The sequence below is a fragment of the Trichechus manatus genome, unplaced genomic scaffold, assembly GCF_000243295.1.
Source record: "Trichechus manatus latirostris isolate Lorelei unplaced genomic scaffold, TriManLat1.0 scaffold00026, whole genome shotgun sequence".
In the NCBI taxonomy this organism is placed as follows: Eukaryota; Metazoa; Chordata; class Mammalia; order Sirenia; family Trichechidae; genus Trichechus; species Trichechus manatus.
The window spans coordinates 7,492,338-7,515,174 of record NW_004443962.1 but is presented as its reverse complement, the minus strand read 5'-3'; the positions used below and the strand labels follow the sequence as shown (position 1 = coordinate 7,515,174).

At 44.2% G+C, this 22,837-nt stretch overlaps 1 protein-coding gene across 1 annotated transcript in view; it reads right to left on the bottom strand.

The window, feature by feature from the left end:
• Positions 1-350: 350 nt before the first annotated feature.
• The window catches only part of HEG1 (heart development protein with EGF like domains 1), a 78,305-nt gene continuing 55,818 nt past the window's right edge, over positions 351-22,837 (bottom strand). The window contains exons 15-17 of the mRNA XM_023728784.1: positions 12,400-12,487; positions 9,090-9,264; positions 351-6,373 (exon numbers count right to left, since the gene is read on the bottom strand). Of these exons, the coding sequence (XP_023584552.1) occupies positions 6,224-6,373; positions 9,090-9,264; positions 12,400-12,487 (413 nt within the window). The 3' untranslated portion in view covers positions 351-6,223. The remainder of the gene's footprint in view (positions 6,374-9,089; positions 9,265-12,399; positions 12,488-22,837) is intronic.

Sequence of the window (22,837 nt, the reverse complement as noted above, 5' to 3'; positions counted from 1 at the left end):
TCTCCTCCAAGAGCCAAGAGTTGGCATGGGTGGTAGTGGGAGGCATTCAGGAGGACATTTTTGGTCTCAGAATCAGCTACTTACACCATCCAACCCAACCCAAACAAAAGTAGATGTTACACCTGAATTAGGCTTTTTATCATTTATGTCTGTCCATCCTTCCATCTGTCCATCCAGCAAAAGTATATTTCCTCATTGCTCTAGGCACTAAGGACACAGCAATGACTCAGTTATTTGAAGGAGTCCCTGGGTGGCATAACTGGTTAAGCACTCAACTACGAACCGAAATGTTGGCAGTTCGAGCACACCCAGAGGAACCTCGGAAGAAAGGCCTGGCGATCTGCTTCTGAAAGGTCACAGCCTTGAAAACCCCATGGAGCACAGTTCTACTCTGGCATACATGGGGTTGCCATGAGTCAGAATTGACTCGACGGCAACTGGTTGGTTGGTTGGTTTCCTACACTTGACACGCAGGAATTCACTGTATGGTTCTGCGGTTTGAGTGATGGATGCCTCATGAGAAATAACTGGTTGCACTCTGGTCTGGTTTGCTTGTGATTAAGAGAAAAACACACAATGAAAATGATATTAATTTTATTGCATCATTTTACTGACTAGAACGCCAGACTTATAGTGGATATAAGTATAAAAATAACCAAATTCTTACAAATAATACTGCTGCTACAGTACTGAATAATTAGTGGAGGTTGTAATTATAACACAATTTTAAATAACATTCTCATAGTGGATTTAACACAGTCGATCAGGGCTAAGGTTTAAAGGTTTACAAAGAGAATCTGGGACAATGGGAAAACTCAGAAAGTTCATACTCCAGCTATATGCTTCACTTAACCGTAAATCCAGCAACACAAACATTAACAAAACTCACAGCAACCCATGATGAAATGTCCATTTTCCTTTTAAAACAGGCCAAGGTAGGGCAGAAAGAGAAGTGAGATGGGTTAGGTTCCCATGTAGACTGTTGGATCCCATGCCTGTCCTGCCCCATCTCTCGCTCCAAAAACGCTACACCTGATGTGCATTAGATGCATCCAAACAATAAAATACAACCAGAATCTCATGTGAAAATTCTTTAAAATGTCCTCTTTGAAAAAATGCTGTCTCTTTTTAGACCTAAACTGCCCCTCTGGTTTCACAGGCTTGTCTGTGAGCAGCTAACACCAGATACGATGGATTGTAACACTACTGAAAGGAACACTGGTGGCACAGTGGTTAAGCACTCGGCTGCTAACCGAAAGGCTGGCGATTCGAACCCACCCAGAGGCTCCATGGGAGAAAAGACCCGGCAATCTGCTCTCATAAAGATGACAGCCTCGAAAACCCTATGGGGCAGTTCTACTCTGTCACATGAGGTCGCTATAAATCGGGAATCGACTAATTAGCACACAACAATAACACTATTGAAAAGATACTTTATAAAACAAATTGGCATTTAATACTTCAATGGTCCTAGTATTTTAACCAGTTTTCTCGAGGGATTCGAGAAAAGAAAAAGAACACATACCCAAAAGCAAACCCCACAAAGTCCTGTCTGTTTCCAAAATGCAAGAGAAGCTCGGAATGACACTTTGTCAAGAAACAAATGAAATGTCCTTTCTAATCCCCACAGCTTTCAAATAGAAAAACCTCTCTGATAATGAGTGAAGTTTTAACATAAGATATAAAATACTGAGATATGAAACTTTACTTTCTTCCTTTCTCTAAAGAAATGTAGGTATTTGAGAACTTAGAGGTCAAACTCTTCGTTTTGGACGTGTTAGGCTGAACTAAGCCAAGGGCAACTGGGATGTGCAGGCCCAGCTTCTTTGGGCAGAACTGAGCAGTGTTAGAGGGCACCTGGGCACGGGCAAGATGGCTGAATGGGGGCACTACAAAGCCACGTGCGAGGGACTCCAACACACCTGCTTGGGGGCCTTTACACCTGAGTCGATACCATCCCATAGAGGCCTTTTCCTCGGCAGCCATCCAGCCTTATATTCTAAGGCTGCCGCCCTTCCCTCTGGGGAAGTGTCCTCAAAGCCAACTTCAAGAGGCACCTCATCAAGAACTTAATAAACCCGTTGCCGTCAAGTCGATTCCGACTCATAGTGACCCTATAGGACAGAGTAGAACTGCTCCATGGGGTTTCCAAGGAGCGCGCCAAGTGGTTTCAAACTGCTGACCTTTTGGTTAGCAGCTGTAGCTCTTATCCACTGCACCACCAGGGTTTCCCAAGAACTTAATAGTCATGTCTTATTTTCTGACCTCAAATGCTATCAGCCAGCTCAATTAAACCATCCATTTAGCAATTTGGGCTCTAAATGACTTAGCTGCTCCTGAAAATAAATTTCCTCTCAGAGAAGGAAGGCTTGCAAGCATTTAAGACAGTCAACTGAATATGCTCCCAACTCTGGCAATGGTTCACAAAAATACACTTCCCATGTGCAGGGAACCAGGGCCTTACTACGGGAACTCGGCTTGAGCCTTCTCAGGGGTCTCTGAAGGAGGCAGCCCTCAGTGAGACGTATAAATCTGGCCATGTTTCTAAAAAAATCCAGATCACCACATTACACCTCCCACACCCAAAGCCACATACCAAAATGCTTCTTGCTAAGCACAGGCCAGCCACTGTTTTCTCAATGATTGCCATCAGCTTCAAAAACATATATGCAGAAACAAACTGGAAAGGACTTTTCCAAAAGGGGATTCAACATTCTTCTTGTACTTCATGCCATTCGCTTGGCTATTGCTTGATAATATTTAGGCTCTTTAAGAAAAATAAGAACTTATTTTCAAGCCCATTCTTCTCTCTTGTCCCCGTTGGATGGCGAGGCAGAGAGAGAGAGTGGAAAGTACAAACGAGTATCAGGCAGACTGGGGTTGGAATCTCGGCTCTACAAGGCAAGTTGTTTTACCTCTCTGAAGGCTACTGTCTGAGAAACGGGCACTCTCATGCCTACCTCTCAGGGGTGTATGAGGCCAAGGACCTTGCATGGAGCCTTGTCATGGGAGCAACAAGAGATGTTGGCTCATCCTAATAAACAGCCTCTAGTGCCCTGGGCTGGCTCATGGGGAAAACAGGAAAAGATAGGTGAAATAAGACCCTCTGGGGCTTTACACGTTCCTGGGTGTTGCAAACAGTTAACATGCCCAGCTACTAACTGAAAGGTTGGAGGTTCGAGACCACCCAGAGGTGCCTTGGAAGAATGGCCTGGTGATCTACCCTATGGGGGACAGCTCTACTCTGACACACGTAGGATTGCCAGGAGTCGGAGTCAACTTGACGGCAACTGGTGGTGGTGGAGCTTACACAAAACCCCCAGACACTGGGAGACCAGCGGGGAGCACCTCCCTGATCTGACAGTTGGCGTGCTCTGAACACGTCCGGCCACACATGTGCCACTTGGTCCGGCTTTTCCCTACAGAATCGTAAGCATCTCAGGGGCAGGTAAGTGTCACTGTGCCCGTCCTCTCACCTTCCGCCAGCTGTGGGGCCCCATGGTGCTCCAAATGCATGAGTCACACATTCCAGGCAGGGAGAGATGCTGGAGCACCTGGGCCAGAGCAGAGAGTTCCTGTTTGCCAGGTGTGTGCCCAGCCCGGCTGTCCGTCCAGAGGTTGCTGCCGGCAACCAGCTGTTTCCCCTCAGCCCAGGCAGAACCCCCCTGGAGGGATTAACCACAAGCAGGGGTGAAGCCATCCGCTCCCTTCCTCACCAGGTGGTCAGCTAGCACTGGGGAACAGGCATGCTGCTTTCGTGTGCTTCTTAGAACCTCACGGCTCTTGAGATGCACTTGCCCCATCTCCACTGCCTCCTAGAAATTGTAGGTATTATGTTACTTCAACCTGGCAGGGTGCCTCATTTTTTCAGTTAAAAACAATACACTCTTAATCCACCCCATACAGACAATAAACAGGAAAGCATTTTTGGAACTCACAGGACACTCTTTTTCTGGATTGGGATTCTTCTCAAGGCTTTTGGGACAGAACACTTCATTGTGTGGAACTGACAGCGTCTGGCCCTGATACAGGTGATCTGTCAGCTGTGATGTCAGCTGAAGGCAGAAGTGTATGCCTTGGACTAAACCCCCACACCTGGGCCCTTCCCACAGCTGTGGGTCCTGGTGATGAGCAAGGAGGGTACGAAAAGAGCCAGAAAGCTGGGCCTCCTTACAAGGGTGCCAACTCTGAGCTCAGGTGAGCAGAGTGCAATCACTCTGAGCTCTCCAGGTAGATGTAAGGTAATAAGGTAGAAAGGTCCATTTGGTTCTCCAGAGAGATACAAGACCCAAGATTTCAAAAAGGTAATATGATGCTCTGTAATTTGAACTTGGCATCCGGTGACAAAAACAGAATTCTTTTTGTGTCTATCCCATGAGATGAGTGGATATACGTACTAAGATGTATCGCACCTGATGAGCATTCCTACCTCAGCAGCGTGACGATGGTGAGCACTGGAGACCACGCCACACAGCAGTACGTGCTTAAAACTGGGAGAGTGAGGATAGCATAGGAATAAGGACTACACAGCTCTGAGGAGATTAGAGACCTGGAAGAAACAACCATGCCCAGGGTGGAATTGTTCCCAATGGCTGAACCATTTCCAAAAGTGTGTGTCCCTGAGCGCAAAGCTTCAGGGTAGGAGCAATTCTTTTACTTCTGTGTTCTCTTCACTTCACCCAAAACCAGGATGTTCCAAAAGGAGATGATGAGAATAAGCACAGCTCCACAAGAGGCAGTTAAAGACACTGAGCACTGGATATGCCCCCCTCATAGGACCCACGTCACAGGTGCAAGAAATAAGATGCGTGGAATTTCCTTCCCAAAGGCAAACTCCCACCTCCCTACCTGGCCAGAAGTCTTTAGTTCTCCGGTGCTGACTTATAACCATGATTCTGGGGGAATGACACAGTAGTATAAAGACGTACGAATTACTGGATGAGAGAAGATGAGTGATTTCTTCAATGAACAAATAGCTTTGAGCAGTTGCAAGTTTACACTGAGTCTGTGGACAGGATCACAGGTACAATCAAAGAGGCCGCACTAGCAGGTAAGCACACTCACGTGGTACTCCATCCAGACTCCCTAATCTTCCTCAGGTATCCACACGGCTTCCCAAAGCACTAGCGTTTCGGGAATTCTGACTTGCTCGTGCCATCCATCCCTCTAACCACCTTCAGCTGCAGGAATCACATCAAGCTGCTTTTCCTCTGGTCGTGAAATACCAGCTCAGACACCACCTGCATTCAGCGTGCCATTCTAACCCATCCATAGCAGCCTCTGGCCTCCAAGACGGCGGTCGGAGTCCCAGGCACCATGTAGTGTCCTCACTGATAAAAAGTGCCCCAACCCTTCAGCTTGCTAGATCATCCACCAGGGCCGTAGCCAGGGTCAGCCCCTGATTCTGCCTGCTGGGCTCACCACGGGGCAGCTGGGCGCCTCTAACTAAACCAGACAGACATTGTTTTGCCCTGACCCAGACTTGTTTGAAGAAGGGAGATTTCATTGCAAAGGGACAAAATCATTTTAAGTAAACGTGCTATCCTGATAAAAAGCAAATTGAAGTTGTGTGCTGTGCTCGACCCATTTCAGTTCCTCATTTTGGGGGCTGGCTTGGAATCTGTAGCATAATCAGACCTAGAAACATTAAAATACTGTGCGTTAAACTGCAGCATCTTCAAACCTTAGTGGTATGTTTAGCATCATCTGTCATTTAACATGTAGGCACCGGCAGGAAAATAACTAGAGCCAGTATTTTGCTTCAGATGGATTGCCAAATTGAGGCTGACGGAAAGGTCTGAGGAAAAGAGGCCTTTTTTTGGATCAGTCTTGAAATACATCCAAAAGGAGACTTCCTCATCCAATTTACTAAAGTGCAAACTAAGGAAAAACTGGGTCCTTGCCATGACGCCTAACGATCTGCCTTAGTGCTAGCGGCCGTGTCGCAGTTACTCTGAGGAACTCTTTTTGTACTGGCCCATGTTCACATTCACAGCAGCAATCCAGGCGCCAGATGAGCAGCCTGTGGTGCCACGTCTACAGGCCCCATCTGTCCCCTTTCACTGTGGTCACTCCCCTCACGCCTGTCCCACTTTCTGCTTGCCACTGAGCGTGGCTCCGACAAGTCCCGGGAGCAGCCAGCGGTGGCGGTCCGTCCTGGTGCAGTCCCATGAAGTCCCCGTAACTTGCTCAGAGCAGCGGGCCCTCCCTCTCTCTTCTGTAGTTAAAAGTAGTCTCTTCTCCTGCTCTCATCACTGATGAACGATGGGTTATACTGTCCGGGGAAAATGCAAGAGTGCCGCGATCCCGGCAATCCAGTGTAGGCCGGGTATAGTCCATTTCGTTCAAGTTCAGGATTCCGTACACCTGTGGGCTGGTGGCCAGAAAAAAGAAAAGTCAGTTTAGTAATCTTGAGTTTAAATTTATAGTTAAAAAAAAAAAAAAAAGAATGCTACCTTTTAATGAACGTAAGAGAAAGGCAGATACAAATAGCAGAACCAAGGCCTGACCAAGAAGTCAGGGCCATCATGGGTCTGTCTCTTGATGGAACCTGGTATACGTCTGTCAATATTTTAAAAGGAGATCTGAAAGAACATGGATCCAGGGCAGCCCAGTGACTTTGGACCAACGTAGGAAAAGACCTGAATTAAGCCTGCGTGATGATGGTTTTACCGATTATTATCATGATTTTTAAAAAAGTATCCTTCTCTGTAGAGTAGACAGCTTCATGCCGTAAGCTTATGCTCTGCTTCTGCAGACTGCTCAGCCTTCTAATTTTGAAATGAAGATTGGGTTCATTTAAGTCCTTGACTATATCTTTTTAAGGCAACTCTTTTGCTAATGCCATGGAAACGTGCAGCTAAGTTTGGTCCTACATTGTCGGTGCTGTAGGCCTGTGTGTTGCTGTGTTACTGCATTCCACTAAGGTTGAAGGGAGCCTTGGCGGCACATGGTTACGAGCTATAGTTGCTAACCAAAAGGTCAGCAGTTCGAATCCACCAACCGTTCCTTGGAAACCCTATGGGGCAGTTCTCCTCTGTCCTATAGGGTCTGTCACGGATTGACCTATGTCCCCCCAAAAATGTGTGTAACAAGTTGGCTAGGCCATGATTCCCAGTATTGTGTGGTTGTCCTCCATTTTGTGATTGTAATTTTCTGTTAAAGAGGATTAGGGTGGGATTGTAACACCCTTACCAAGGCCACATCCTGATCCAACGTAGAGGGAGTTTCCCTGGGGTGTGGCCTGCACCACCTTTTATCTTACAAGAGATAAAAGGAAAGGGAAGCAAGCAGAGGGTGGGGGGGACCTCATACCACCAAAAAAGCAGTGCCAGGAGCAGAGCGCGTCCTTTGGACACGGGGTTCCCTGCGTGGAGAAGGTCCTAGTCTGGGGGAAGATTGATGAGAAGGCCGACAGAGAGAGAAAGCCTTCCCCTGAAGCTGATGCCTGAATTTGGACTTTTAGCCTACTTTCTGTGAGGAAATAAACTTCTCTTTGTTAAAGCTATCCACTTGTGGTATTTCCGTTATAGCAGCACTAGATGACGAAGACAGAGTCATTATGAGTCAGAATCGACTCAACAGCAGTGGGCACACGTGGGTAAAATACCTGCTCCGGGATGCCTTCCGTTGTTAAAGTAAAGGGACTTTTACAGAGATAGCAAAGAGCAAAGTCCTGAAGCAGAAATATCCATGGAAACATTTGAACTAGAGCTGAGTTTGGGGCTACACAAACTCTTCCCCCTTACTTCTTCTTGTTCTTCCTCCAGATTAAAATTTTTCAAAATGAGCCCACCAAAAGTACAAACAGCTCCTAAGTCTGAACAAACTCGCCATCCCATCCAAAGTCTGAATCCTCATGGTTAATTCCCATAGCAACCAGAGGGATTATGGTTTCTGTAATGAGATTGTCTAATGCTATTAAGCCCCTAGGGGGTAAGGTTTCATGTTTATTGTTACAGCTCAAACAGCTCTGCAGGGCAGGAGCGGTCACCTGCCATCCATCTACTTTTCAGCTCAGGTATCCCCGTGTGTTTGCTTTCTGGTTGGCGCCGTGTAATGTGAAATGAACCGGACAGAGCACAGAAATACGACATGGGTTAACTTCAAGCAGGACAGAAGATGCAAGTGTGCGAGGTAGTCACCCGTCTTTCCAAATGATGCAGTTCAGGGCTGGGCATCTCACGTTCTTAAAGATCTACTGAGCCGGTAAAGGGCGCGATGGTTGAGAACTATGACTACTAACCAAAAGGTCAGCAGTTCAAATTCACCGGCCTCTCCCTGGAAGCCCTATGGGGCAGTTCTCTACTTTGTCCTATAGGGTTGCTGTGAGTTGGAATCGACTCGATGGCAACAGGTTTTTGAGCAGATAAAATTGGAAGCTATCTGTTCGTGTATAAATGTTATTGAGTAGGCATTAGTACAAAGGAGCCCTGGCGGCCCAGTGGTTAAGTGCTTGGCTGCTAACCAAAAGGTGGGTGACTCAAACCCATCGGCTGCTCTGGGGAGAAAGATGTCTGCTTCCTTAAAGTTTGACACCCTTGGAAACCCTATGGGGCAGTTCTACTCTGTCCTTGGTCACTATGAGTCGGAATCGACTCAATGGCAACAGGTTTGGCTGGTTTGTGAGCAGAGAGTGTTCTAAACCTCTGAGAAGCCCTTGTTGATGATGACATTGAATTATTCTCTTTATACCTTCTTCCATTCCCAATTTTAACTACTCAACCACACGAGGTAAAGCACGGCAGAACAGAGATAAAAACGAAAGGGCCAAGGGCTCAATATCCCTAAATTCTTTCTACTTTTCAGTTTCTATCCTGTAATTTAAAAAGCAAGAGGGTTATTGCTGCAGCCCCATAAAGTACTGTGATGTAAGGAAACATCCTTCACATCCCAATGTCAAAACTTGTAAATATCATGCAAATATATTGTGAGTAATCGAATATTAAAATATGCAAATAAGAGACAGCCGCCACTCTTCTCTTTAACCCTTAACTAGTTGGAACGCTTTTACTACTACAAAACAGCATTCCTTCACTTCTCAGAGGTGCACAGGGCCCTGAGGTTGCACTGAACGTGCGAATACACACCGAGTAATATACATCTGTCATCTGCAGGAGGTTTTTGGTACTTCCATTCTCGTGCATTTCAATAGCTTCTCGGCCCCATTCTTGTGAGCGAGGGTTCTTGGAGTACTCAGCGTATGGGGACATTTGGAAATCCCCACTTTTGAAGATGAGTTTGCTTATGTCGTTTTTATTCTTTCTGTGGGGTAAAAACATTTGACAAGTTAAATGAATGAGTTCTGCAAAGAAATGATCTCTATGAGAGCATGGACTATAATTTTGGTCTACAGGGTACATCAGACCAAGAGCCACCACTGTATTTCTTTGTGGCTGCCCACGGAGGAGTCTTAAGATGGCTGTTAGTATTTGTAGTATTTGTCTAATACAAATAAAAATGCAATTAGGTGCAAAAAAAAATTACAAAAAATTTTCCAACCAAAAGGACTAGATTATCAGGGACAGGGAGGCCAAAGACAGCTGCAGTGGAGCAGACTTAGATTAGTGTGGGGGCAGACATCACTGGGTCTTGGGGTGGCCAGGGAAACAGGAGTCATAACTTCACAGAACGCTGGAGCCAGAAGGGCCCTTGGAATCCTTCTAATCCAATGGTTCCCAACTTGCCTTAGCATCAGAATTTACGTGGGTAGCTTCTGGGTCTCACTCAGAGTTACTGAATCAGCATTTCTGGGGATGGGGCAACTCTGGTTCACAGAAGAGATGTGACTTGTGCCCTGGGTCACATTTTGCTATGAGCAGAGCTGGGACTAGAATTCAGGCCTCCCAGCTCCGTGGGCAGTGCTTTTTCCACCACATGAAACTACATCACAAACCATAAAAACAGGGAATCTTGTTTGCACCCCCCCCCCAAATTTATATATCTGTATATATTCTCATTTCAGCAGATCAGGACAACTCTGGGACAGCCTTCCTACTGGGGACATTTCACTGGTGTGCTATTCACCTATCTACTGGGCCTCAGATCAGAGATGTCTAATGGTATTTGCCCTGGGTAAAACAACCTGAAGTTTCTTCCTCCTACTTACTTTGCTATAAATACATTTTGAGGGGAAGGCATGAAAAGACTCAGGGTCATGAAACCAAATGTCCAGCATGTGGCTTAGGTGTTGGCCCCTCTTACAAGTTCAGAACACACTTGTCACTGTGTGGCTCCCTGGAGGTGGAATATCCTGTCTCAAACAATGACTCACTCATTTACAACTCCCTTCCCTTCCCTGTAACCAGTGATCACAGGAAGTGCTACCCAACACTTAGCAAATGCAAGGCTAAAAGCTGAGCCCTCAGTTTCTGTCCCTCTAGGTAACTGCTCCTAGTCTCAGACCCAGAATTTTATTTCCACTCATACAGTTTGTCTTTGACAGTTTGATGGCAATTTGATAAATAAGAGGCAAAGGCCTAGTGTACTGAGAGATCTCCATTCCGGAAATGGGCAGTTAGGGCAAATTGCTGCAAATCCCCAACTTGGCTCTGCAGCCATAACGGAGAGAGCTGGTATCTTAAAACGTCAGAGAAAGGGGAACTTGGTACTTTGGCAGGTTCCCTCCAGTAGGTTCATGCCATCTGTTAAGTCCTGATGACTCCTGCTATTTACTATCTTCTAAATCAAAATCACACCTAAAACCATAATTTTCCCTTATCTGAATAGATAATCACACGGAAAGGAGACAAACGTCTCCTTCTCCAGCAGGAACCCAATCACCGGCAGCTTCCAGAAAGCCTAGTGCCAAGTTTCCCATCGAGCAGATGCTCATTCCGCACTCCTGCTACAATTATTATTATTATTTTTGATAACAGCTTTATTGAGACATAATTCATGTAGCATACAATTCACCCATTAAAAGTGTATAATTCAGTGGTTTTTAGTATATTTGGAGTTGTCCAACCATCATGACAATTAGTTTTCGAACATTTTCATTACCTCCAAAAGAAACCTGGTACCCCTTAGCTACCACACCCAATCTCCCCTCCACAATGCTCCCCCAGCCCTAGGCAACCACAAATCTACTTTTTGTCTCTATAACCCACTGCCTTGGAGTCAATTCTGACTCACAGCGACCCTATAGGACAGGGTAGAACTGCCCCCTGAGGTTTCCAAGGTTGCGATCTTCACTGAAGCAGGCTGCCACATCTTTCTCCCGCTGAGCGGCTGGTGGGTTCAAACAGCCAACCTTTAGGTTAGCAGCCAAGCGCTTTAACCACTGTGCCCCCAGGGCTCCTTTTGGTCTCTATAGATTTGCCTATTTTAGATATTTCATATCAATGGAATCATACAGTAAATGGTCTTTTTCTGACTAGCATTCACTTTCAGGCACCATGTTTTCAAGGGTCATACATTTTGTGGCAAGTATCAGTACTTCAATCCTTTTTATGGCCAAATAATAATCCACTGTGTGGACATACCACATTTTGTTTATCCATTCATCAGTTGATGGACACTTCGGTTGTTTCCACCTTTTGGCTATTATGAGTAATGCTGTTATGAACATTCACGTACAGGTTTTTGTGTGGATATATGTTTTCACGTCTCTTGGGCATACACCTAGGGGTGGGATTGCTGGGTCATATGGTAACTCTATGGTTAATTTTGAGGAACTGCCAGGCTATTTTCCAAAGGTGCTGCTCTATTTTACCATCCACCAGCCGTGTAGAAGGGTTCCAATTTCTCCACATCCTCATTAACACCTATCATTTTCTTTCTTTTTTGATTATAATCATCTATTCGGCACCCAGCAACAACAACAACAACAACAGTGGGTGTGAAGCGGTGTCTCATGCGGTTTTGATTTGCATTTCCCTGATGGCGAGTGACGTCAAGCATCATTTTGTGCACTTATTGGCCATTTGTATTTCTTCTGTGAAGAAATATCTGTTCAGATCCTTCACTCATTTTTCAGTTGAGTTGTCTTTTCATTATTGAGTTGTAAGAGTTCTTCATATATTTTGGATACAAGTCCCTTACCAGATACATGATTTGCAAATATTTTCTCCCAGTCTGTGGGTTGTCTTTTCACTTGCTCAACAGTGTCCTTTAAAAAGCACAAATGTTTTTAATTTGGATGAAGTCCAATTCATCTCTTTTTTCCTTCTTCTTGTGTTTGTGGACATTCCTTTTTAATAAAGACAATAAAGTCTCATCTGCTCCCTTTTCTTCCCCCACTGGCACCAAGTGTCATGAATTTCCTTTGCTCCTTTTTTTAATGATCAGTCATGCATTAGGATTTAACATGTAAACCACCCTAAACTTTCTTTAAAAGAGTAAAAATTGACCCTTGCATAGCACAGGAAAAGAAACAGAACTTGAACTCCCAAGACTCACCTGCAACAGGTAATGATCAGTGCAATACCTAGGATAAGTAGAAGCCCACCTCCTGCTGCTGCAATCACCACCGTGATAAGCTGATAGGCTACACATTAAAAAATACAAAAAGAAGTGGATTGGTAAGAAGCAATGAAGTAATGCAGAAGTACAGAAGAATAGTGCCCCCCTCAACACATACACACACCCCATAGCCACCACCTGCCTCAACTGGTGACCTCACCTTCCACTTCTAGGCCCCAGCAAGGGCTCCTCAATGTCTGTGTTGATACATGTTGGTGGTGTTGGGTGTCCTGGAGTCAACTGCGACTCTTAGCGACCCCAGGTGGCAGAATAAAACTGCCCCATAGGGTTTTGTAGGCTGTAATCTTTATGTTATCAGGAGGGACTAGTCCCTGGAGGAGGGCATCATGCTTGGTAAAGTAGGGGGTCAGTGAAAAAGAGGAAGACCCTCAACAAGATAGACTGACACAGTGGCTGCAACAATGGGCTCAAACACGGCAAAGATTATGAGGATGGCGCAGGACCGGGCAGTGTTTCGTTCTGTTGTACGCAGGGTCGCTATGAGTCGGAACCGACTGGACGGCACCTAACAACAACAACAATCTTTATGGAAGCAGATGGCCAGGTCCTTCTCTTGTGGAGCCGCGGGGTGATTCAAATGCCTACCTTTCGGTGAGCAGCCAAGCGCTTCACCATTGCGCCCAACGTTGATGGATACAGCAAAGCAACTATCTACCTAGTCTTTTATTTAAACAGATAGCATGGAGAGTTTCCCCTTTCCCAGCCACTCGTAGAATAGAGGCTCCTACAAGCTACCTGCAGACCAGTCCCTTAGGACATTTTCATCAATCCGTGCATGGATAGTAAAAAGACAAAAATAAAGGTAATGTAGTGAACTTTTCAAAAGCTAAAATTGTTCAATTTTAAGAACTGTTCTAAATTCTAAGATTTTGTCCTTCTTACCTGTTTCTTCCCCTCACTTAAGATGGCTGTATTTTTCTACATCTAAATTATGTCTCAGTAAAGTTGGCTTTTAAAAAGTAATGGAGAAAACAGAGAATCTTTTCTTGGCCACTTCCCATCCTTTGATGTTAATCGTGTTTATATGTTCTGAATTAAGTAGCTAGAAAAATTCTTTATTTGGCTTTAGGCTCTTTCTTGATAAAATAAACAGGAGGCAACCCTAGTTAGACTCCCCAAATGCACAAGAAATACTACTGGTCAGTTAAATCCAGAGTCTGGGAATGACTGCATAAACTCTGCTAGGCACCAAGTCTGCCCTTGATAAATATGCATTGTGTTTAATTACCAGAAACCAGCAGTCATACAAACAAGCACACATCACATGTGATCATCCACATTAAAAAATTTTAGTTAACTGGTTTTACACCTGTGTATTTCTGGCAAAATTATATTTTCAATATACTCTATTTATGAAAATATTTCAAAATTTCGACACTGATTTCTTGTGGAAATATAATTAAAATTGTGTTCTCAGGTTGTAAGACCCAAGGTGAATAAAAAGGCCAATAGCCAGTTTTTCTACAGTAAATTAAGACTGGAACCAAGCTTGCTAGGGGCTCAGAAGGATAATGCACAGAGCCAGGCGTGCTCGCCCTCTCTTCCCTAAGCTCCTGGGTCACGTGGTTGGGCATGAACATCTGCAGTGGGTGGAATGAAATAAGAGGAAATACAAGCTGTGCAACTACTTACCTATCCTTTTATTTAAACAGATAGCAGAGAAACCTGATATTATGAAAAACCACTAGTATTAAGATATACGGGAAACAAAGCCAAAGAAAGAGTACCCTGTTGCCATCAAGTCCATTCTGACTCACAGTGACCCTAGAGGACAGGGTAAAACTGCCCCATAGGTGACCATGGTCTTGGGGGACATCTGGCTCAATTGGCATAACACAGTTTATAAAGAAAATGTTCTACATCCTACTTTGGTAAGTAGCATCTGGGGTCTTAAAAGCTTGTGAGCAGCCATCTAAGATACTCCACTGGTCCAAGCCCATCTGGAGCAACGGAGAATGAAGAAAACCAAAGACACAAGAGAATATAGGTCCAAATGAGTAATGGACCACAAGTACCACAGCCTCCACCAGACTGAGTCCAGCAAAACTAGATGGTGCCCAGCTACCACCACCAACTGCTCTGACAGGGATCACAATAGAGGGTCCTGGACAGAGCCGGAGAAAAATGTAGAACAAAATTTTAACACATAAAAAAAGACCAGACTTACTGGTCTAACAGAGACTAGAGAAACTCTGAGAGTATGGCCCCCGGACACCCTTTTAACTCAAGTACTGAAGTTACTCCTGAGGTTCACCCTTCAGCCAATGATTAGACATTAAAACAAAACAAGACTAAATGAGCACACCAGCCCAGGGGCAAGGACGAGAAGGCACGAGGGGACAGGAAAGCTGGTAATGGGGAACCCAAGGTCGAGAAGGGGACAGTGTCGACCCGTCGTGGGGTTGGCAACTAATGTCATAAAACAACATGTGTATTAATTGTTTAATGAGAAACCAATTTGCTCTGTAAACCCTCATCTAAAGCACAATTAAAAAAATAAATAAATAAAACTGTCTCATAGGGTTTCCAAGGCTGTAATCTTTACAGAAGCAGACTGTCACATTGTTCTCCTACGGAGCGGCTGGTGGGTTCGAACCACCAACCTTTCGGTTAGCAGTTGAGTGCTTAACCACTGTGTCACCAGGGCTCCTTAAAGAAAGAGTAGAACGAGGTAATTCTCTCTCGCGTGTCCTTACATATATTCAAGTTGCATTTTTAAGACAGAAAATAAATCTCTTGAATTTATTCACTTTTCTTCATCTCTACATCCTAAACTACCATCATCTCTAGTCTGGACAACTGCAGTGGGCTCCCAACTCTCTCCCTCCACCCAGTCTTGCCCACTCTTTTTGAAATGTAAATCTGATTGTGCCATTTTCCCACTGCAAAAACCTTCAGTGGCTTCCCTTTGTTCTTAGATAAGACCAAATCCCTCAGCAGGACCAGGACCCTTCATGACCCTGTAGGGTCTAGTTCCTGCTTATCCCTGCACACCAAGGTCATGGGTTTTCACTTCCAACAAAACAAGTGAGTACCCATTTTGAAAGTGACCCTTGCAAGTGGCTCTTTGAAATTTCACAAGCAGTTTTGTCTAAAAAGAGACAAATGGTGTAGACCAGTGCTTCTCAAACTATCTGTGGTCAAGCACCAGTTTCGAGGATTTCTGAGCTGTTTGTTGTACATTTCCAATCTATTGTAGACTATTATTTTGTAAAACACAATAAATTAAAGATTTTTAAAGGATTCCATACTTGGATGTCACAGCCATATCCAATTAAATAAGAAACATTTCTAAGTGTTTACTCTCAATTTTTGCATTCTCCTCGTGGTCCAGTAACTGATGGTTCATAAACCACATTTTGAGTAGCACTGGTGTAAACTAGTATTTCTCAAACCAAGGCTTTGAACCGCTTCAAACCGGTTCAGTCACGGCCGACAAAGAGAAACCGGAAGAGACCTGAATTTTTTTAATTTGGGTGATCCGGAACCAGATCCGGAAGGGGAAAAATGATGGGTCTAAGCCCTGGAATGGGAGATTCAGAAGAGACATAGCAGGCCCTTTCAGGAGCCTGATACATGAAACTGGATTACTGCGAGGGCTGAGGAGAACAACACGTGTTTAAAGTGGCATTGTCAGCCGTCATCTTTGAGCCAGGCACTGCTGTTTCCGACTCTGCAGAGAATCTGACAGGCAAGAGATTTGGTGGCTATGCAACACGTACTCTGCCCTTATTTTCTACGAGGGAGATTAAGTTTCTAGTAGGGCTTTGACCTGTAATTCTTCCCATTCTGGTTATGGTTCCGAGTCACCCAAATTTAAAAAATTCAGATCTGTTCCAGTGTCGCCTCCTCAGCCATGACTGAGCCAGGAAGAAGTGGTTCGAAGTTCTGTCTCAAACTTACATTTCTGAATCACCTGAAAGGCTTGTTAAAACACAGATTCCTGGTCCCAAGAGATTTGCTTCAATAGATCTGGGCTGGGAACCAAGAAGCTGCACTCCTGGTAACCTTCCAGGTGATGGGGATGCTGCCAGTCTGCAGACCAGTCTTTGGGTAGCACCCGCGTAGATTGCACGTGAAAGGAAAGAGCCCTTTTAAGTCTGTCCATCGCTCTCACACCATCTTTTCTTAGGATCTCTGCTCACAGCATTGTTTTTTTCTGTCTTTTGAAATTTGCCTTTCTCAAGTCTGCAGGCTGTTTGTGACCATACCCAGTATCTGCCTCCCTCCACCATGACAATTTCCCAGATGACTCTATCACTTTCTCTCAAAGTTTCTCCCCCTTCCGTCTCAGTTCCTCCTAGTAGGAAGATTAGACACAGAGTAGCATCCTCTCTCCCAACCTCTACTTCCTTTCCATTCTGAGGTAAAATGAGGCCAATCAAAACTGAATGAGATTTTTGCTTTTAGCTGAATGACACATCCAGCTGATGTCTGGATAACTAATTGTCTGTCCTTCCTCTTATGCAGCTTAGTGTAGTCTTCCTGTGTTTGTTATGAGCAACTCTTGCCAACACACAGCATTTCCACTGATGTGAATCTTTTTATAGCCCAACTGTCACAACAGGGTAAACACAATTAAAAGATACTTTATACACTTGCCACCAGACTGTGGGTTGGGGTAGGACGACAGTGCAGAATTATTGTGAAGTAGAGCATTGGTGTTTTACTGGAACAGGAAGTAGGGACCATAAATGGGAGAGGGGGGAAGAGGCTCTAAATTCTCTCTGGCTGTGCTGGAAGGCTGGTGGGGAAAGAGTCCCCATTGAGGAGACGCAGAACCTTTAAATGGAAAGGACGACCTACAAAAAGAGCATATTGTGAATATGAAAGAGGGATGGGTAAACGTGTCTGAGGCCAGGAAAAGGTAACGTAGAAAAATTATGTGAGTTCTATAATCACAAAGTAACAATAACCATACAACAGATGAATGGCTTAGAGGATGGCAATATAAAAGCTTTTTAAAAGGTAATAAGAGGGGAATGGTTAAATAAATTATGGCATATCCATAGAGTAGAAGTCCATAAAGCTATCAGAAGTCACATTATAAAATTATATAAATGAAAACATTCCATAATTTATTTGGTTAAAACACAGGTGACAAAACATACCTTCAGTGAGATCCAAGACGTAATTTCTACCTAAAACACATTCACATACATATTCCTAGAACACTATATACCAGTGCTTCTCAAACCTTAATATGTGTACAAATCTGCATATCAACCAAATCTATGGGTCTGGTTAAAATTCAGGTTCTGATTCAGTAGGTCTGGAGTGGGGAGGCATGAGATTCTGCATTTCCACAAGCTCCTTGGCGATGCTGATGCTGCTGTTCCACAGAGCACACTTAACAAAAACCCACTGCCGTCAAGTCAATTCCAACTCATAGAGACCCTACAGGACAGAAGAGAACTGCCCCATAGGGTTTCCAAGGCTGTAAATCTTTATGAAAGTAGGCTGCCACATCTTTCTCCCGTGGGGCGGCTGGTAGTTTCAAACTGCTGATCTTTCGGTTAGCAGCCAAGTGCTTTAACCACTGTGCCACCAGGGCTCCTCAGACCACACTTAGCATCAAAGTTATCTACTAGTGTATTAACAATGATTTTTTAATGTGTGATGAGATTGTTTACCTTAGTTTTCTTTTTCTCTTAACTTAAATCTACTTTCTAATTAATTTGGCGTTAAAAAAAGGAAACCATGCATATGTGTTGTTTTATGTTACAAAAAAACAAAGTTAATTTATTTTAAAAAAAAAATGAAGCGTACCAAGATGTCATGGGGAAGATTATAGAACTGCGTGGAAGAGCCAACATAAAATTCAAGCAAAGGTGGAAAAGCACATGCCTAAGAAATGGGTGTCCACAACAGAGTGTCCCTGACAGAACAGGCGAAAAGTGGGGTGCAGAACTCAAATTCTAGCAAAAAGACCAGACTTAATGGTCTGACTGAGACTGGAGGAACCCCAGAAGACATGGCCCCTGGACTCTCTGTTAACCCAGAACTAAAACCATTCCCAAAGTCAACTCCTCAGACAAAGAACAGACTGGACATAAAATGATACTCGTGAAGAGTGTGCTTCTTAGTTCAGGTAGATACACGAGACTAAATGGGCAGCTCCTGTCCGGGGGCGAGATGAGAAGGCAGAGAGGGTCAGGAGCTGGTTGAACAGACACAAGAAATCCGGGGTGGAAAGGAAGAGTATGCTGTCACATTATAGGGATAGAAACTAGGGTCACATAACAATGTATGTATCAATTTTTGTATGAGAAACTAACTTGAGTTGTAAACTTTCACCTCAAGCACAATAAAAAAAAAAAAAAAAAAGCATAATTCATACTGGTCAGAAAAAAGGAGAAGGGTGTCCATAGGTGGTGCAAATGGTTAACATACTCAGCTGCTAACCAAAACATGGAGGTTCTAGTCTACCCAGAGGCACCTTGGAAAAAAGGCCTGGCAATCTACTTCCAAAAAATCACCCACTGAAAAACCTATAGAGCACAGTTCTACTCTGATACACATGGGGTTGCCATGAGTTGGAGTTGACTCAATGGCAATTGAGTTGATCCGTGGGAAGAAAAGAATGCAGGGGCCAGGGGAAGAGAGGAACATCTCCCACAACACATTTGTAAAAGAATTCTGGGGCCATTTGTCCAATGGTATAAGAGGACAGAATTGCTGGACTATGGGATGCAAACAGAGACATATTTTCCATGGAAAGAAAAGAAAAGGAGACCAGTGGTAAGACAAGTACAGACCTGAGCTGGGCAGGTGTGGGTGGCCCTCCCTAGGCCAGGTGCACACCCACTGGAGTCCAGTCAGGCTCACACCTCCTCAGGGGCTAAAAGACTTGAGAGAAGAATTTGTCCTGCCCTTTCCAGTTGAAAGGATATTCGTTTTTTTTTTTTTTTAATTGTACTTTGGATGAAGGTTTATAGACAAATAGTTTCTCATTAAACAGTCAGTACACATATTGTTTTATGACATTGGTTAACAACCCCATGACATGACAACACTCTCCCTTCTCGACCTTGGAGGATCTTTCTTTTTTTGGTGAAAATATACATAGCCAAAGATACACCATTTCAAAAATTTCTACATGTACAATTCAGTGATATTGATTACATTCTTCCAGTTGTGCTGCTATTCTCACTATTGAAGAATATTCTTTATGAGGAATGAGGAGTGAAACCCGGGTACAACTAGAATGGTAACAGAAACTTCTTAGAAAGGCAGGACACAGATTATACCTGAATCCAGAATACATTGGAGTTGGATGATAGCAAGGACTGTAGAAATGAAGGAATCTCAAGAGTATGTGCTTGGCTGGAAAACATGCCCCCCCGGCCCCACCATGTCACTGGGCTTGGGTAGAGTGTGTGCCCCCACAGAGAAAAAAGTATTTCTTGCCTCTAAAAAATCCAACTTCAGTCTGAGCCTCAAGAAGATACCTATTGTCATTGATGGGGACAGCAGAAGTGACAGCAGTGGACAGTCAAAGCCCTGCTAACCCAAACCAAAGTCACTGCCATCGAGTTGATTGCAACTCATAGTGACTCTATAGGACAGAGTAAAACTGCCCCCTAGGGTTTCCAAGGCTGTAAATCTTTATGGAAACAGACTGCCACATCTTTCTCCCTCAGAGCGGCTGGTGGGTTCAAACCACTGACATTTTGGTTAGCAGCTGTCTTAGTCATCTAGTGCTGCTATAACATAAATACCACAAGTGGATGGCTTCAACAAAGAGAAATTTATTCTCTCACAGTCTAGTAGGCTAGAAGTCCAAATTCTAGGCATCAGCTCCAGGGGAAGGCTTTCTCTGCCGGCTCTGGAGGCAGGTCCTTGTCATCAATTTTCCCTTGGTCTGGGAGCATCTCGGCGCAGGAACCTCAGGTCCAAAGGACGCGCTCTGCTCCCGGTGCTGCTTTCTTAGTGGTTTGAGGTCCTCCGTCTCTCTGCTCACTTCTCTCTTTTATATCTCAAGAGACTGGCTTAAGACACTACCTAATCTTGTAGACCTCATCAATATAACTGCCACTAATCCATCTTATTACATCATAGTGATAGCGTTTACAATACATAGGGAAATCACAACAGATGATAAAATGGTAGACAATCATACAATACTGGGAATCATGACCTAGCCAAGTTGACAGCTATTTTGGGGGGATACAATTTAATCCATGACAGCAGCCAAGTGCTTTAACCACTGTGCAACCAGGGCTCTTTAAAACCCCAAAACACTGAGTAAGAAGCCAGAGACATCACAAGGAGTTATCACCATGGATGGGGATGAAATTCAGGTATTCTTGATTCCTTAACCAACACCCAGGGCTGGTCTCATATCGCAGAGAAGAGGCAGGTTGTAGGTGTATTTGTTATCAGCCACTTTTAATTGGTTTACAACACTAAAACTAATGCAGATAGGGCTTTGAACTGGTTTATTCCAGTTTGACCCCCTGCTGGGAATTTGCATTTTCACCCCCAGATACACTGAATCGAAATATACATTTTAACAAGATCCTCAGGTGATTTTTATGTATACATAAGAATCACCTGGATCAATTGGTATAACAAAGCTTATTAAGAAAATGTTCTGCATCCTGCTTTGGTGAGTGGCATCTGGGGTCTTAAAAGCTTGCAAGCAGCCATCTAAGATGCATCAATTGGTCCCAACTGCTTGGAGTAAAGGAGAACGAAGAACACCAAAGACACAAGGAAAGTATTAGCCCAAGAGACAGAATGGGCCACATAAACCAGAGACTTCATCAGCCTGAGACGAGAACTAGACGGTACCTGGCTACCACCAGTGACCGTCCTGACAGGGAACACAACAGAGGGTCCCTGATGGAGCAGTAGAAGGATGGGATGCAGAACTCAAATTCTAGTAAGAAGACCAGACTTAATGGTCTGACTGAGACTGGAGGCACCCCAGAAAGCATGGCCCCTGGACTCTATCAGCCCAGAACTAAAACAATTTCCAAGGCCAACTCTTCAGACAGGAATTGGACTGGACTGTGGGACATAAAGTGATACTCGCGAAGAATGTGCCTCTTAGTCAAGTAGATACAAGAGACCAAAGGGGCAGCTTCTGTCCAGAGGTGAGACAGGAAGGCAGAGAGAGTTAGGAGCTGGTTGAATGTTCATGGGGAATCAGGGGCAGAGCGGAGGAGTGCGCTCTCGAAGAATGGGGTGAGCAGTTGGGGTCTCATAACAATGTATGTAAAAAAAATTTTTTTTGTATGGGAGACTAACTTGAAATGTAAATTTCATTTAATTACAACAATTTAAAAAAAAATCACCGGAGGATTTTTTTTTTTAGTTGTGCTTTAGGTGAGAGCTTACAGAGCAAACTAGTTTCTCATTAAACAATTAATACACGAATTCTTTTGTGACATTGGTTGCCAACCCTGCGATGCTTTCTCAACCTCAGATTCCCCATTTCCACTTGTCCAGTTTTCCTGTCCCTTCCTGCTTTCTTATATTTGCTTTTGAGCTGGTGTGTCCATTTAGTCTCATACACATGGTTGACCTACGTGTGTTATTGTTTGTTTTATAGGCCTGTCTAATCTTTGGTTGAAGGGTGAATTTCAGGGTTGACTTCAGTACTGAGTTAAAAAGGTGTCTGGGGGTCATGCTCTCAGAGTTTCTCCCGTCTCTGTCAGACCAGTAAGTCTGGTCTTTTTTTGTGAGTTTGAATTTTGTTCTACATTTCTCTCCCATTCTGTCCAGGATCCTCTATTGTGATCCCTGCCAGAGCAGTCAGTGGTGGTAGTGGGCACCATCTAGTTGTTCTGGACTCTGTCTGGTGGAGGCTGTGGTCATTGTGGTCCATTAGTCCTTTGGACTAATCTTTCCCTCGTGTCTTTGGTTTTCTTCACTCTCCTTTGCTCCAGATAGGGTGGGACCAGTAGATGTATCTTAGACGGCCGCTCACAAGCTTTTAAGAACCCAGATGCTACTCACTAAAGTAGGATGTAGAGCATTTTCTTTATAAACTATGTTATATCAATTGAGCTAGATGTCCCCTGAGACCATGGTCCCCAGCCGTCAGCCCAGTAACTCGGTCCCTCAGGGAGTCTGGATGTTCTATGACGCTTCCATGACCTTGCCTTGGTCAAGTTGTGTACTGTCTTACCCTTTGCCAAAGTTATCATTTATCTATTGTCTAGGTAGTGTTTTTCCCTCCCCACCCTTCCCCTTCCTCATAACCATCAAAGATTATTCCTTTCTGTGTATAAACCTTTTCATGAGTTTTTATAGTAGTGGTCTCATACAGTATTTGTCCTTTCATGATTGACTTGTTTCACTCAGCATAATGTCCTTCAGATTCATCCATGTTGTGAGATGTTTC